At 37.8% G+C, this 13,320-nt stretch overlaps 1 protein-coding gene across 3 annotated transcripts in view; it reads left to right on the forward strand.

Moving 5' to 3' along the window:
* Positions 1-9,042, forward strand: part of FZD6 (frizzled class receptor 6) — a 29,961-nt gene extending 20,919 nt beyond the window's left edge. For all 3 annotated transcript variants that reach the window (XM_074577580.1, XM_074577579.1, XM_074577578.1), the window contains exons 4-7: positions 1,591-2,608; positions 4,679-4,827; positions 6,111-6,539; positions 7,037-9,042. In XM_074577580.1, coding sequence (XP_074433681.1) covers positions 1,591-2,608; positions 4,679-4,827; positions 6,111-6,539; positions 7,037-7,190 — 1,750 coding nt within the window. In that variant the 3' untranslated portion in view covers positions 7,191-9,042. The remainder of the gene's footprint in view (positions 1-1,590; positions 2,609-4,678; positions 4,828-6,110; positions 6,540-7,036) is intronic.
* Positions 9,043-13,320: the final 4,278 nt, after the last annotated feature.

Genomic DNA, 13,320 nt, shown 5'->3' on the forward strand with positions numbered 1-13,320 from the left:
AACGGCATTGCCCTTAGCTCTGCAGAAAAATTGAAGTTGTGAGATTTTAAAACAAGAAGGCATCAACTTCTACGCAAGAGTAGTGCCACTCAGCGCAGCAAATGTCTTCAAGAACTGCTTTGAAAAATCAGGAAAATTACAAGTGAATCCAGTTATTCAGTATATCTTTCAAATGGCATTTAAATTAAATTACATGTTTTGCAGGAATCACTGCAGCTTTAAAATATTCTATTACTGCTAGCATTTACTAAAAATGAACCTGCTCTGTTCGTATGCAAAATAATCTCTGCCTGATAGCTGATATAGAGAAGTCCATGTAACGCAGGATGTTCTTACAACAGCAGAGATCTTGCTGCTGGAGCCCGTGGAAGAGGAGCTGGCGTAAGGATGGGCAGTAATTGGAATCCTGAGATTCACACTCTTGTATTCTTACAGACATACATAATTACATTCCATTACATACATATTCTTACAGATATTAAGACATGGGTGAATAAAGTTCCCATGCATGCTGGTGGGGCCCATGGTTAATGAAAGAATCTGCTACAAAAATCAGTTTTCTTAATGATGAGTCTGCATTTATTTGGACAGCGTGATAATGCAGAGAAACAAAGAACTGAAGGGTTTTTTTTAGTTCAAGCTGAGCTTGCAAACTGACACTGAGGAATTAATAACAGCATTTGACAAAAAAAAAGAGTTTTGAAATAACAGAATCTTACTTTAAAAGCTAAAATGCAAAACTTGTTCTCTTTAAATACATGCTTAAACATGGAATGCATACAAATATAAATCCCATTTTGCTTACTTGTTTGCGGTATATATGCTTGCGGTATATATATATGCTTACTTGTTTGAGGTATAGTTACATAATGCAGTTTGAATATATGTCCAACGCTGCTAATCCTATATTAAGCACATAAAAAGGTCACATATTGTGTCCTATTAAACCCTTGAGCAATTGAGTCTTGTGCAATTTTAAAATGAACGTTATGGAGCTAGGAAAAAAAAAAGCTAAAATAGCCATCATTTTCTACAATGCCTATCTTCTCTGCTTTTTTCTCTTTCAGTTAGGTAGGTTTATTGTTGTCAACAAAGAAATATCATTATAACACAAAAAATTATAATATTAATCGTAATCATAGTCATCAGTTAATTCCAGATACTGTCAGTCTTCTTTCTTTGTTCCTTGATTGAAGCGTACATTTTGACCAGATCGTTTGCTGTCTTCAACAGTCTATTGTTATCCAGATTTAAAAAAAACCAACTACTGTAAATATCTTAATGTACGTATGTAGAAGTTTAGTAGAATTTAAGACTCTAAAAGAACAATTACAATTTGAGTGGTATTTCATAAGCAATAAAACAACAGCTAGAGAACAACAGTTAAACAGCTATGTTTGAATAGTCTTTTAAACAGAAAATATTTGAAGTCTGTTTTTTAAAATGCTGATTTTTTTCACATAATGCGCATATTGCATTATCTATAAAAAATAACAGTGCTTAGAATGAGATTTTTTCATGTTTCTGAGAAATAATGATAGTTGAGAATGAGGGGTATTAAGGTATTTTCTCTTCTATTTGTTTATGTAGACTAGTCAATTGTGATGAGACTGTTCCTGCCACTGCTGCTGTAACCACAAATGTACATGGAACTCAGAAGACCCCAGGCCAGGCCCGAAGGGATTATGGATTCTGGTGTCCGCGACACTTACACACTACCAATGGACAAGGCTACAAGTTTCTAGGAATTGACCAGTGTGCACCCCCGTGTCCCAATATGTACTTCAAAAATTATGAATTGGATGTTGCGAAAAGCTTCATTGGAATAGTTTCAATCTTTTGTCTTTGTGCTACGCTTTTCACGTTCCTGACTTTTCTGATTGATGTTAAAAGGTTTAGATACCCGGAGAGGCCAATCATATATTACTCCGTATGTTACAGCATAGTCTCTCTAATGTACTTTATCGGATTTTTACTTGGGAACAGAACTGCCTGTAACAAGGCAGATGACAAGTTAGAAATTGGTGAAACAGTTGTTCTTGGCTCCCAGAACAAAGCCTGTACTTTCCTTTTCATGGTTTTGTATTTTTTCACTATGGCGGGAACTATATGGTGGGTGATCCTTACAATCACTTGGTTCCTTGCAGCGGGAAGAAAATGGAGCTGTGAAGCTATCGCACAAAAGGCCATGTGGTTCCACGCGGTTGCGTGGGGAATACCTGGTTTTCTAACCATCATGCTCCTTGCAATGAACAAAGTTGAAGGGGACAATATCAGTGGAGTTTGTTTTGTGGGTCTTTACGATGTGGATGCCTCGCTGTACTTTGTGCTTTTGCCGCTGTGCCTATGTGTGTTTTTTGGTCTCTCTCTTCTTTTAGCTGGTATTATTTCTTTAAATCATGTGCGGCAAGTCATACAGCATGATGGCAGAAACCAGGAGAAGCTAAAGAAATTTATGATCCGAATTGGAGTTTTTAGTGGGTTATACTTGGTGCCACTTGTAGCCCTTCTTGGATGTTACGTCTATGAGCTGGTGAACCGGAAAATCTGGGAAACGACCTGGGTATTTGACCACTGTGACCAGTACCATATTCCTTGTCCTTACCAGGCAAGTAGCAATTTCCTTTATAAATAATACTGGAAAGTAAATTAACAAAACCCCTTATGCATCACCATATCTACTGTGCAGTTAGTAAATTATTTTCACATTAAGTAATCGGTTCAAGAAATTGCTTTTTAAGTCAAAGTCAGTGGTATTGTACTTTTGCTTTGAAATTTTTCACTAATGATAGCACTCAGCAATTAAATTCCAACTCACACCTCTAAAGGGAATACATAATCATTACAGTATTTGAACTTAATGTTACAAGTTGTGTTGGGGGACGATCATTCTTCACAGTAGCGATTCCTAAAAGTAATTGCTCAGTATTAGGGTGCTTAGCTCGGTCTCAGAGTACCTAAGGTGAATTTCCATCGATTTCAGTTGAAGCTGAAATAATGATTCTTGAAAATTGAGTCTAAATTGGATTTAAAATGTTGCTTATAACCATAGATTTAAAATCGCTTTCATGTTTTTTCTTCAAAGTGTAGAATTGTAAAACACTGGAAATTACAAAACAAATTTCCAGTATATTTTTTCCAAGATAGCTGTCGTTTGCAGGCTGATTTTCAGTAATGTGAAGAAATCTTTTTAAAAACTAACCAACCAAAAACAAATTAAAAAACCCCCCAAATACAACAGCATTTTAAATTGCAGAAGTGTTCATATTTAACATTTGACTCTTAAAAAACCAACTTCCTTGGAAAGGCTTTTAAAGTAAATCTACCATGTTCAGTAGTCTCTATGGATTAAATCTCTTGTAAGTACATAAAACTCCCTGCAATCACAAGTAATTTGTGATTTGTTTCTTCCCATTTAAGAACAAACATAAAAGAAGACACCATCACTGAGAGAAATGGAGGTGTCTCGTGTCATCTTTCATTGCTTTGCACTTACCATCTATGTTTTTACTGCGATAAACTATCATTAAAAAGAGGAATATAAGCAGAGGCATTATGGAATGATAAGGCTCGATCCTTCTACATTCTTAAACATCCTCTGTATCCTCTGTGTTAAAGTCAGTGTAAGCTGAGAGTAGCACAGCTCACAGGCTTCTTGGTTATTCTCGCTTCCATTACCATTCTTAACGAGTGCACTTTGTCTTTGGTAGGTTTTACACTGAGCTCTTTATCAACCTAAATGGTCCAAAATAGATGAGGTTGAAAACAAGGCTTTTAAGCTTTTTTAAAAAAAAAAAAAAACAAACTTGTTTCTAGTGCTTAAATATAACAGCTTGGCATAATAACACAGAAAAAGCAAGTATTCTCAGCCTTTACTTAACCTATTGGAAAGAGTAAATAGCAACAGGGAATGTTACACAAAGACATACTTAATGGGATCTGCCCCTATAATAAACAGCGTGTGCTAACTGTGGAGGAGCTTAAAGCGATGTCCTTGGCCGTGGCTTACCTGAGTTGGCTTCTAGGCTTTTATTACATTGGCCAGATCAAAACCACATGAAAACAGACTTCAGTTTAAGTAGCTAATGTTACCTGGCTAACAAAAATAGTGACTTTCATACATGGGACTGGCAGATAAGCCAGGTAACATAAATTAAATTTGCAGCATGGGAGCAGAAGATAATAATCTCTTACTGGGTTAAATGTCTTGGCTCCTATGATCCTGTTCTGCAAATAGGTGGATTAATTTTGCAATAAACAGAAAACTAGGATGTAGTTCCCTGAGGCTCCATGAAGATGCTGTCTAATCTGATTAACTCCCAACTCCTCCACTTACTGTTTCTTTTAAATTGAAGGGATAAATCTTATACATACAAACTATCTCTGAAGAACATGGTTACTAATACTATTACCCCCACAAATTATCTGTCCTTTCAATTTAAAAGAAAAATATTTCCTTCTGACTAATCTCCTCTCTGTGTACTCAGCTGTAGACATTAACCAGGTCTGACTTGACTGTACACGTCTCACGTTTGTCCGCAGCACAAGCCTCAACAAAGAACAACAGCCACAAGGAAGGAGTCTCTCTTTTACATAATTTAATTGTTTTCTGCATTTAAAAAATAAACCAACAAGTATATTTTCTTCTTGGCATTTATTAAACTTTGTTATCTTCTAGGCAAAGGCACTAGCAAGACCAGAAATATTTTTGTTTCTGATGAAATATTTGCTGACATTAATTGTTGGCATATCTCCAGTCTTCTGGGTGGGAAGTAAAAAGACCTGTTCTGAGTGGGCCAATTTCTTCAACAGAAACCGCAAGAGAGAGTAAGAACAATTTTTTTTTTATTCCTGTTTTTTAAAGTGTATACTTAAAAATGAGTTGGATTTCAGACATGTTTCTTAAAATACAGCTCAGGTAATCAAAAAGTTGTCCTTAGACCCTTTCTTTTTCGGAGTCTAAACGCTGCATATGGGCATCAGCAAAATTCCATTGGAGTCTGTGGAAGTTTTACATATGCAATGACCTTCTGACAACATTCTCAGAAGACAGAAAATATTTTCCTCTGCTGATTTGTTCTATTTCATGGAGCAAAAGGCATATTGTTGTGTTTAGCATTGGCTAATATGTCTCTGGTTTCCAGTCAAATGAGGGAAGATAATTTCAGCCATCAGTTTAGATACTTTTGCGTGTTCCGACTACTTCATTTGGCACAGTACTTAGCTGTGTTTACTATCATGCAATAATAACATCCTCTGCTTTTCTCCTCTGCTAGGCTTGTCTTATTTCAAAATTATTTTTCATTGAACCCTCCTTAGTATCGCTTTTATTGTATTAATCTACTGTTCCTTATTTTTTTTTTTCTGAAACAGAATAACTCAGTTTTATTACTTAATTTTAATAAACATATCTATGGGCTTAAACAGATTTAAAATGTTATCTCCATTTCTTGTATTTGTCAATTTTTCCATTCCTTTTTATTCCTTATTTCTTTTTAGATTATCTGTGTTACTCATAAATTATACTGTGTTTTTAGATCTTTTTATTTTTTTTTTATTTCCCAAGGCAGCAGTCCTTAAGCTCCTTTAATTTTTCATCTACGTTCCTTGATGGTGAGCTTATAGCTTCCTTTCCCCTCTCCTCTCTTTTTCCATTTCCTGTATAATTTTTCTTGTGTTTCAGATGTTAACTACTTTCAGCTATAAGAATTTAAAAATAAGTCAATTTTATAATGCTTACCTTTTTTTCATGTGAATGAGGTTTACTTTATGTAAAGTTAATTTGGTAATACGGCTGCTTATGAGCTAATCCTGCTTTCCTCTCTTAGATGATTAATCTACTGAAGTCATTGGACCTACTTGCAGAAGTAAGAAATATAAAAATCTGCTTTATTTAATTGTTCCACAGACATAATTACTTTGGAGCCATTATGATCAGATTTTTTTTTTTTCTCCTCTTTTCACATACAGTTTTTTTCCTCGTGTTCATTAACATCCAGCTCAGATTGCATCGTCGGTTGCTGCTCTTTATGTTTTTGTGTACAAAGCCATACTATGTTATAGCTGAGCTCATCCTCTTCGTTCAGTTACATGCTTGTATTTTCTTTCAGTCCAATCAGTGAGAGTCGAAGAGTGCTGCAAGAATCATGTGAATTTTTCTTGAGGCACAATTCCAAAGTTAAGCATAAAAAGAAGCACTACAAATCAACTTCACACAGGTTGAAAGTCATTTCGAAGTCAATGGGGACTAGTACGGGTGGCACGACAAATCACGGAACTTCTGCGGTAGCAATCACTAATCACGATTACTTAAGCCAAGAAACTGTTGCAGAAATTAAAACCTCTCCAGAGACATCTGAGAAAGAGATAGAGGCAGACGGAACATCAGCCCGAAGGGTCGAGGAAGGTGAAAACAGTGGAGATCAAATGTTATCTAGTTCTAAACTGACCGTGGATCAGGTGGAAAAAAGAAACAAAGCTGATAGCACGTGTGATATGAGTAGCTTGACTGAGAGTATGAAGAGAGTAGGTGAAGGAAGGTAAGGCTCCTCAACTCAATCTTTTGCTTGATTATGTGTATTACCACCATTTTTGTAAGTCTTCTGTTTCTTCCCTCTGAAGAATCACTATATTCTTTGTAGACAATTAACCCTCGGCAGCTGTTAAGAGTACTGTAATTCTGACAAACTGTTTCACGTGGCCACGCATCTTTAGCGTGTGAGCTGTTTTATATTTTTGTAGGATTCTTGTTTTCCTTTTTAAGCATTGAGTGCTGGAGCTTCAGCTTGTAGGATTTTTTTATATTGTTGAAAACTGATGCTCAGGAAATGTGTGTCTGCAATGCAATCGTTTTGAGAGGTGACAAGTCTGAAAAAGAGCAATGGTGACACCAAGCTTGGAAAAGTATACAGAATTGCGTTCTCTTGAATATAGCTTAAGATATATTATAATTTCATTGCTAAAAATGTATTTTTTCTAGTGTAATGCACTGTGCTTAAAATTGTCTCCCTGTGTTTTTATTTTTCATTATTTACAGAATAACTCCTAAAAATGATTTTATTGAATCTCCTGCATTACAAAGCAGCTGTTCCCAAATACCTGATGTCTCACAGTCACCTTCTGTATCACTGCTTGTCTACTCGGCTTCAGACGCTAGAAGAGAGTTGGATTCAAACAGTTCAAACCCTTGAAAGACCGAAATTTTATATGAACGTTTTCAATGTATAACACTGATACGGATTATGTGTTACACTGGAAATAACAGATATTCTGTGCTTTATTAAAAAACACACATATCTTGCTTTGCACTTAAAGAACGTAGGTTTTGTTGTGGGGACAGCTAGCAATACTGTACTATATTTAATCCTATCCAGGAATAATGGAAATAGAAGTTCTGTAGGACATGGCTGGATTGACTAGCAGTAATTTAAGAAAAAGATGAGAGAAACGAATATTACTCCCAATATAAAGAACACTTTGTAATGAATTGCATTAAAATAATGCTTAGAAAGCACTGTTACTTTTCAGGGCATAAAAGTTCCATCTGCGTCTGGTATTTTTTAAAACTTGTTAATTTTTTTCTCTTTTTTACTGTGTCTTAAACAGCAGTATCACTTAAGAGATACACAAATTTATAAATACTCTCTAAATGATGTGTCATGATGTATCAGTTATAGCACTGTTTTATGGTAGCTTGTACACTGAATATGAAAGGGAAACTGGAATTGTAGTGATTTATTTTGTACATAAAAACAAATTTTGTAAATAACTGACTGCATGAGGTCAATATTAGAACTACTGTTTTGTATGTATTGTACAAACTTGGTAAAGCTAACGTGCTTCCGTTAGGCTGTTACTAAAGTCGACAGTCCTGTGGTGATCGGACAAAGTTACTTAGTTCTGAGGAAAGCGGATTTATAGACAACTGGACCATACACTGTGCGTCCGGGGCAGGACTGCTCGGGCACCTGCGCGTCCTCTTACGGGGCCAACGCGTTGGATGCAGCACTGCTTCAGGAAAACGCTTCTTGGAGCCCCCCTGGTGTGGTGCTCCAGTGCCTCGTGCCAAAGAAGGAAACGCCACAGATCCCTCCTGGCACAGCGGACAGGGTCTGAAGCGTATACACTTTGAGTTGTTGGTTTGTTTTTTTTTTTTACTGAGATGCAGTGAAAGTGTATGTTTCACGTTGTTTCTATGCAAGTAACTTAATTTTTTTTTTTTAAATTCTGTAGAGAGATATCTTGCAGCAAATAACCTGTTGAGTTATTAATATACAGGCTTGTTTAACATTATATTTACTGAAAAGGGGGCCTTAACACTTTTTCTACAAATTTTAATTTTCTATATGCTACAGCAGTATATATTCTTTAAATCAAAAAGGCCTTAATACATGTAGCCTTTCTTATGATAGGGTGGCTCTCAAGAGCAAGTACTACTGACGTGGATAAGAATTTCATTGTTTGGCTCTGAAGAAATCCTGTCTCCAGTGAAGCCAATGTCATTTATTACCTGAGATAATTTGGAGACAGGATTTTGCTGTTTTTTAAACCTAAATGTCAGTGCGTTCTGTAAGACTGTTCAGCATCTTGCATTTGATTACTAATGAAAATATTAAGAAATATTCTTATACTATGCAGAGAAATTACTGTTTTCCAGCTTGGGCAGCATTCATGGTAATGCTTTGAACAGTTGAGCACAATTTCTTGTTACAAAGGTTACAGGAACTACAGTTCTGATAAACCAAAGTTATTTGTTTTATCCGTCACTTATTAAAACTGGAATGTATTAACCTTTATTATAGCATCTGCATTTTAGCATTTGTAACTTATTGCCTTAAATAGGACATGCCGTTTCTTTTATGATTTCCCTATTAAAAATACAGAGAATTCTTGCTGCTGAGAAAGATTTGAAAAATCTCCTGTGAAAACTGCACACTAAGTACCCTTCATCCTTGTAGTCATGTTTGTAAACGGGTAACTTCATACACATGTTCAGTAGTTTTGTTATTACTGTCTTTGTTAGTAATAAAACATGCTGTTGTATAGTAAGAGCTTCTGAGTTGATATTTCTTCTGAACTAGAGGTAGTGTGTTTGTAGCTCTGCTATTACTCTAGTATTTTTGCACCCAAGACACTTTAATGTTTTGTTCTTTTTTCTTAGAGCTGTGTGAGGTAATAAGTATTGCAATGTCTTTATCCCTCCCATGTAAGGGAGAAACGAGACAGAACAACGTTGGGAATTGTTCACGTGAACACGGAGAATTATGAAAGAGTGAGAAACTGAACCAGGTCTTTCATCCGAACATTTAGAGCATTCTTTCTTTTGTGACTTCTAAAGACCTCCTTTAGATTACGCAGACTATGTATTTCCACACTATGTGCTTGCTGCAGCCTTCATAAAATGTTGATGCACATTTTTAATTTTTTAATATTATTCCTTTTTTTAGGTAGTTCAGAAAAAGTCCTGGTTTTGTGGTAACTGCTCTAAAAAGGATAACTACAAAGTAATTTTGAAGTTACAGCAATACCTTGCACTTAAAAATAGGCACAATTTCAAAGAACTGCGAAATACTAAGCAGTAATCGTAACATCCATGGGAAGTGAAATGCATCAGTGGCAGAATGAGACTGTAGCACTCATGTGTTCCAGTGCTGCTGTACCAGAAATAATGTACGGACTGTGAATTCCAAAGTGACCGTTATAGCTAAAGAGATTGTGATCTCTGGATGCTTTAACCTTGAAATACCCACGCAGTAGCTGGGAAGTTAAACAGCTATTTGAATGCCCACAAAAACGATGGGAGGAAAGAAACTGGAAGAGGTGCAGAGATGAGCCAGGGTATGAAAGACTGCCTTACAGTGACGGACTATAGGGATGGTCATAAACAGTTTCTCTAACAAAAGGTGTTTGGGTTATAGAATCATAGAAGGGTCTGGGTTGGAAGGGACCTTAAAGATCACCTAGCTCCACCCCCCCTGCCATGGGCAGGGACACCTCCCACCAGCCCAGGCTGCTCAAAGCCCCATCCAGCCTGGCCTTGAACACTTCCAGGGATGGGGCATCCACAGCTTCCCTGGGCAACCTGGGCCAGTGTCTCAACACCCTCACGTAAGCTGGTATCTAATTTAAATCTCCCCTCTTTCAGTTTAGAACTGTTACCCCTCATCCCATCATTTTACTCCATGATAGAGTCCCTCCTAGTCTTTCCTGTAGACCCCCTTTAGGTACTGGAAGGCCACTATAAGGTCTCCCTAGAGCCTTCTCTTCCCCAGGCTGTACAACCCCAACTCTCTCAGCCTGTCCCCCCAGCAGAGGTGCTCCAGCCCTCAGAGCATCTTTGTGGCCCTCCGCTGGACACGCTCCCACAGGTCTGGGTGTTGGGGGCCCCAGAGCTGGATGCAGTACTCCAGGTGGGGTCTCACCAGGGCGGAGAAGACTCACCAAATACACAGTTGGCAACATTTTTGTTAGAAAGTTAAAAAAAATACATATAAATCATCTGTAGATAGCCAATTCCTTAAGCGGCTATTCAGAACACACAAACAAAAACCCTTTAAGTAGCACAAAATACACAAGTGTCTCGAAGGAACGCAGTTCCCACAGGGTGCTTTCTAGGGAGTAAGAAGGTTAAAATAACCCTGTTATTTGCTTTCATCTGTTAGCTCACCAAAGTTAAAAATTAAAATAGACAATTCATATTAAAAAGGGCTTTTCTTAAACTGTAAGAATAGCTTCTTACTGGAACGTCTCCATCGACTGAAGTCATTTAATCGAGACTGGCTATCTTCTGAAAGACGCACTATAAATCCAACAATTTAAAAGATTGATGCAGCCATTTTCATCTTGGTTTCTGCCTTTGTTTGCACAAAGCTACAATAAAGGGTACTGACAACTTCTCCGAGCCTTAAAATATGTGCGTCAAATGGTCTTTTACTTCTCTCCTTTCTCTTAATGGCTCTGTCATAAATCACTTCAAAGTACGCGTTATGGTGAGCTTTCGGGTTGAGGATAAAAATCTTTCAAAGGAAAAGATAAATTTAACATACTAAATTGTATTTGATTTGTGATATAGACAGCACCTGAAATTACCAATACAGTAGTTTTATGGTACCTGTTGTGTGTACTGTATTTTCCTGTCCTATTTTGCTAATTTCTTTTAGTGAAAATTGGGGTAAAGTTTACCTAGAGTATAAAATAAAGCTATGCACATAATTGGAAAAAATAGCCGAAGTTTGAAAAACTAACCCAGGATGTGAAAAAAATGGTTATTTTGTTTATATTTTTGACATTTAAAAGGCGCTATTAGCAGATAATAAGAAAAATATCTGCAGTCTTCAAAACCACTTTAAATCCCTTTGCTTTTTGAAACTTAAAAAAACCCAAACAACCAATTCAGGAATGGAGCACTAACAAGCTGAAGCATCATACTATTTTCTTTGCCAATTGTTCAACTGATTGACAGAGAACTGTAGGCCCTTTTTCTTTACAGGATGCAAAATATACTTGGTTTAAAGACAGTTTGAATTTCAGAAGCAAAATTTAAAAACAAATAATTAAATACGAAAAGTTGAACTTCTTAAAGAGAAGTAAGTTTAGCATTCTGCAAAGCACTGAAAAATGCCGTAGCTGAATAGGATGAGGCATCACATTTCCCTTTGAAGCCTGGCCACCCAGGCTCCGCGTGCAATTTCACATCGCGGCACATCAAAGGAGAAATGCTCCATCTCTCCCTTGACGCTGGCCGCTTGTTGAATCCGTCTCTGAAGGTACCTGGCCGCTCTCTGTTTGGCTGGGCTCACTGGGAAAGATCCCTGCCAGTATTAACCGCTGGCATTCGCGGCGATTTAGCTGGCTGGCACCAAAGGTATTTTAGAGTCTTGCAAGAATAAAAGTTATTTCCCATGCATTACCTTTTTTTGCACTTATTCTTTCGCTTTTAGTTTTATCCCTTATCATACTGATCTTTTGGGTTTTTTTAATGGACTAGAGTTTAACTGTAATTAAAAATAAAGTTGGGCAACCTGTACCACGCCTTCATGAGCTGTCTGCTTTGTATCTCTGGAAGCGGAGCTCCGAGTACCTTTCTGATGTACATCTATGAAATCCACAGCTGTATATTAACTGGATTTTACTTCCTATTAAAAAGCACTTGAGACGCAAAGTATAATTAAAGGATTACAAACATGCCAGGACATTTATATCTGAGCTTTTCCCTAATGCTTATTCCCTGTATTTCAACTTTGTTCATCGAAACTACATCTAAAATAAAAGTGTGCTTTATTTCAGGTCTTACTAGTTAAAATAAAGTAATGACAAACATGAGACAACTTTACACGGACAAAGACCTACCTTTCTTACATGGCTCACAGCTGCTTCCACAGCACGAACAGGAGCTGGAGAGGAGCGTAGTTCCTGCAGGAAGAGCCGTGTGGAAGAAAGCAGGTTTTGTGGAAGGCGAGTGCTAAAAACGGGCCCTCGGTTCTGGGTGCAGGCGAACTGGAGGGACACTGATCTCCAGCCTGGCGAGCGCACTCTCAGGTGTGGCAGTGTAGTCACCAAGAACATCAGGTGTTTTAAGTGGAGAGGGATACGCTGATATTTTTGGACTCACTCTTGGCATACATGGTGAAGAGAAACGGGAGGAAGAAACTGTACTTCCATTAAGTAGGTTTGTAAGTGACTGAGGTGATGGCGGGATCATTAGACACGGCCACCAAAGGGATCTTAACAGGAAAAAGTATGTTCTGTGTTTGTGATGTATTAAGGATGACCGAAGTATCTATATTTTTATGAAGATAATGTGCGTCCTGGTTTATCTTCCTGATGTTCTGCCTGCCCACATGAAACTGGATCACAAGAAATTACATGGGTACAAAAATAAGAGGCTGCCAGATAAGGTGCTGGAGGAAATGATTAGTAAGTTAGTTAATTAGTTGATGGCTTAAGCTGGCTGGCAAGCCGCATTCTCTCCAGACCCAGCTCTGGCAGTATCATACCTACTATCCAGAGGGCATGGAAGTCTTGAATGACCCAGCGGAAAATGGAGGATTTGAGGACGCTGAAGCAGCTGAACAGGTTTCTTGGCACTGGGTTTGAGTGACCAGTGTTGCCCACTGGGCACAGTCCTCTCTGGGACTCACTCTCCTTCCAGATTCCTACAGGCAGGAGGTCTGTGATCCAGACTTCCAACTAAAGAGCGAGTGGATGCACTACAGGGAGTGACAATCCAGACACGCGTCATCCCGTGAAATGTGAGGAGGTGGCACTGACAGGGGGGTGACGTGCCGGTGAGCGGATGAGATGCAAATGTACTGGGCTGGC

Source organism: Larus michahellis, chromosome 2 (genome assembly GCF_964199755.1).
Source record: "Larus michahellis chromosome 2, bLarMic1.1, whole genome shotgun sequence".
In the NCBI taxonomy this organism is placed as follows: domain Eukaryota; kingdom Metazoa; phylum Chordata; class Aves; order Charadriiformes; family Laridae; genus Larus; species Larus michahellis.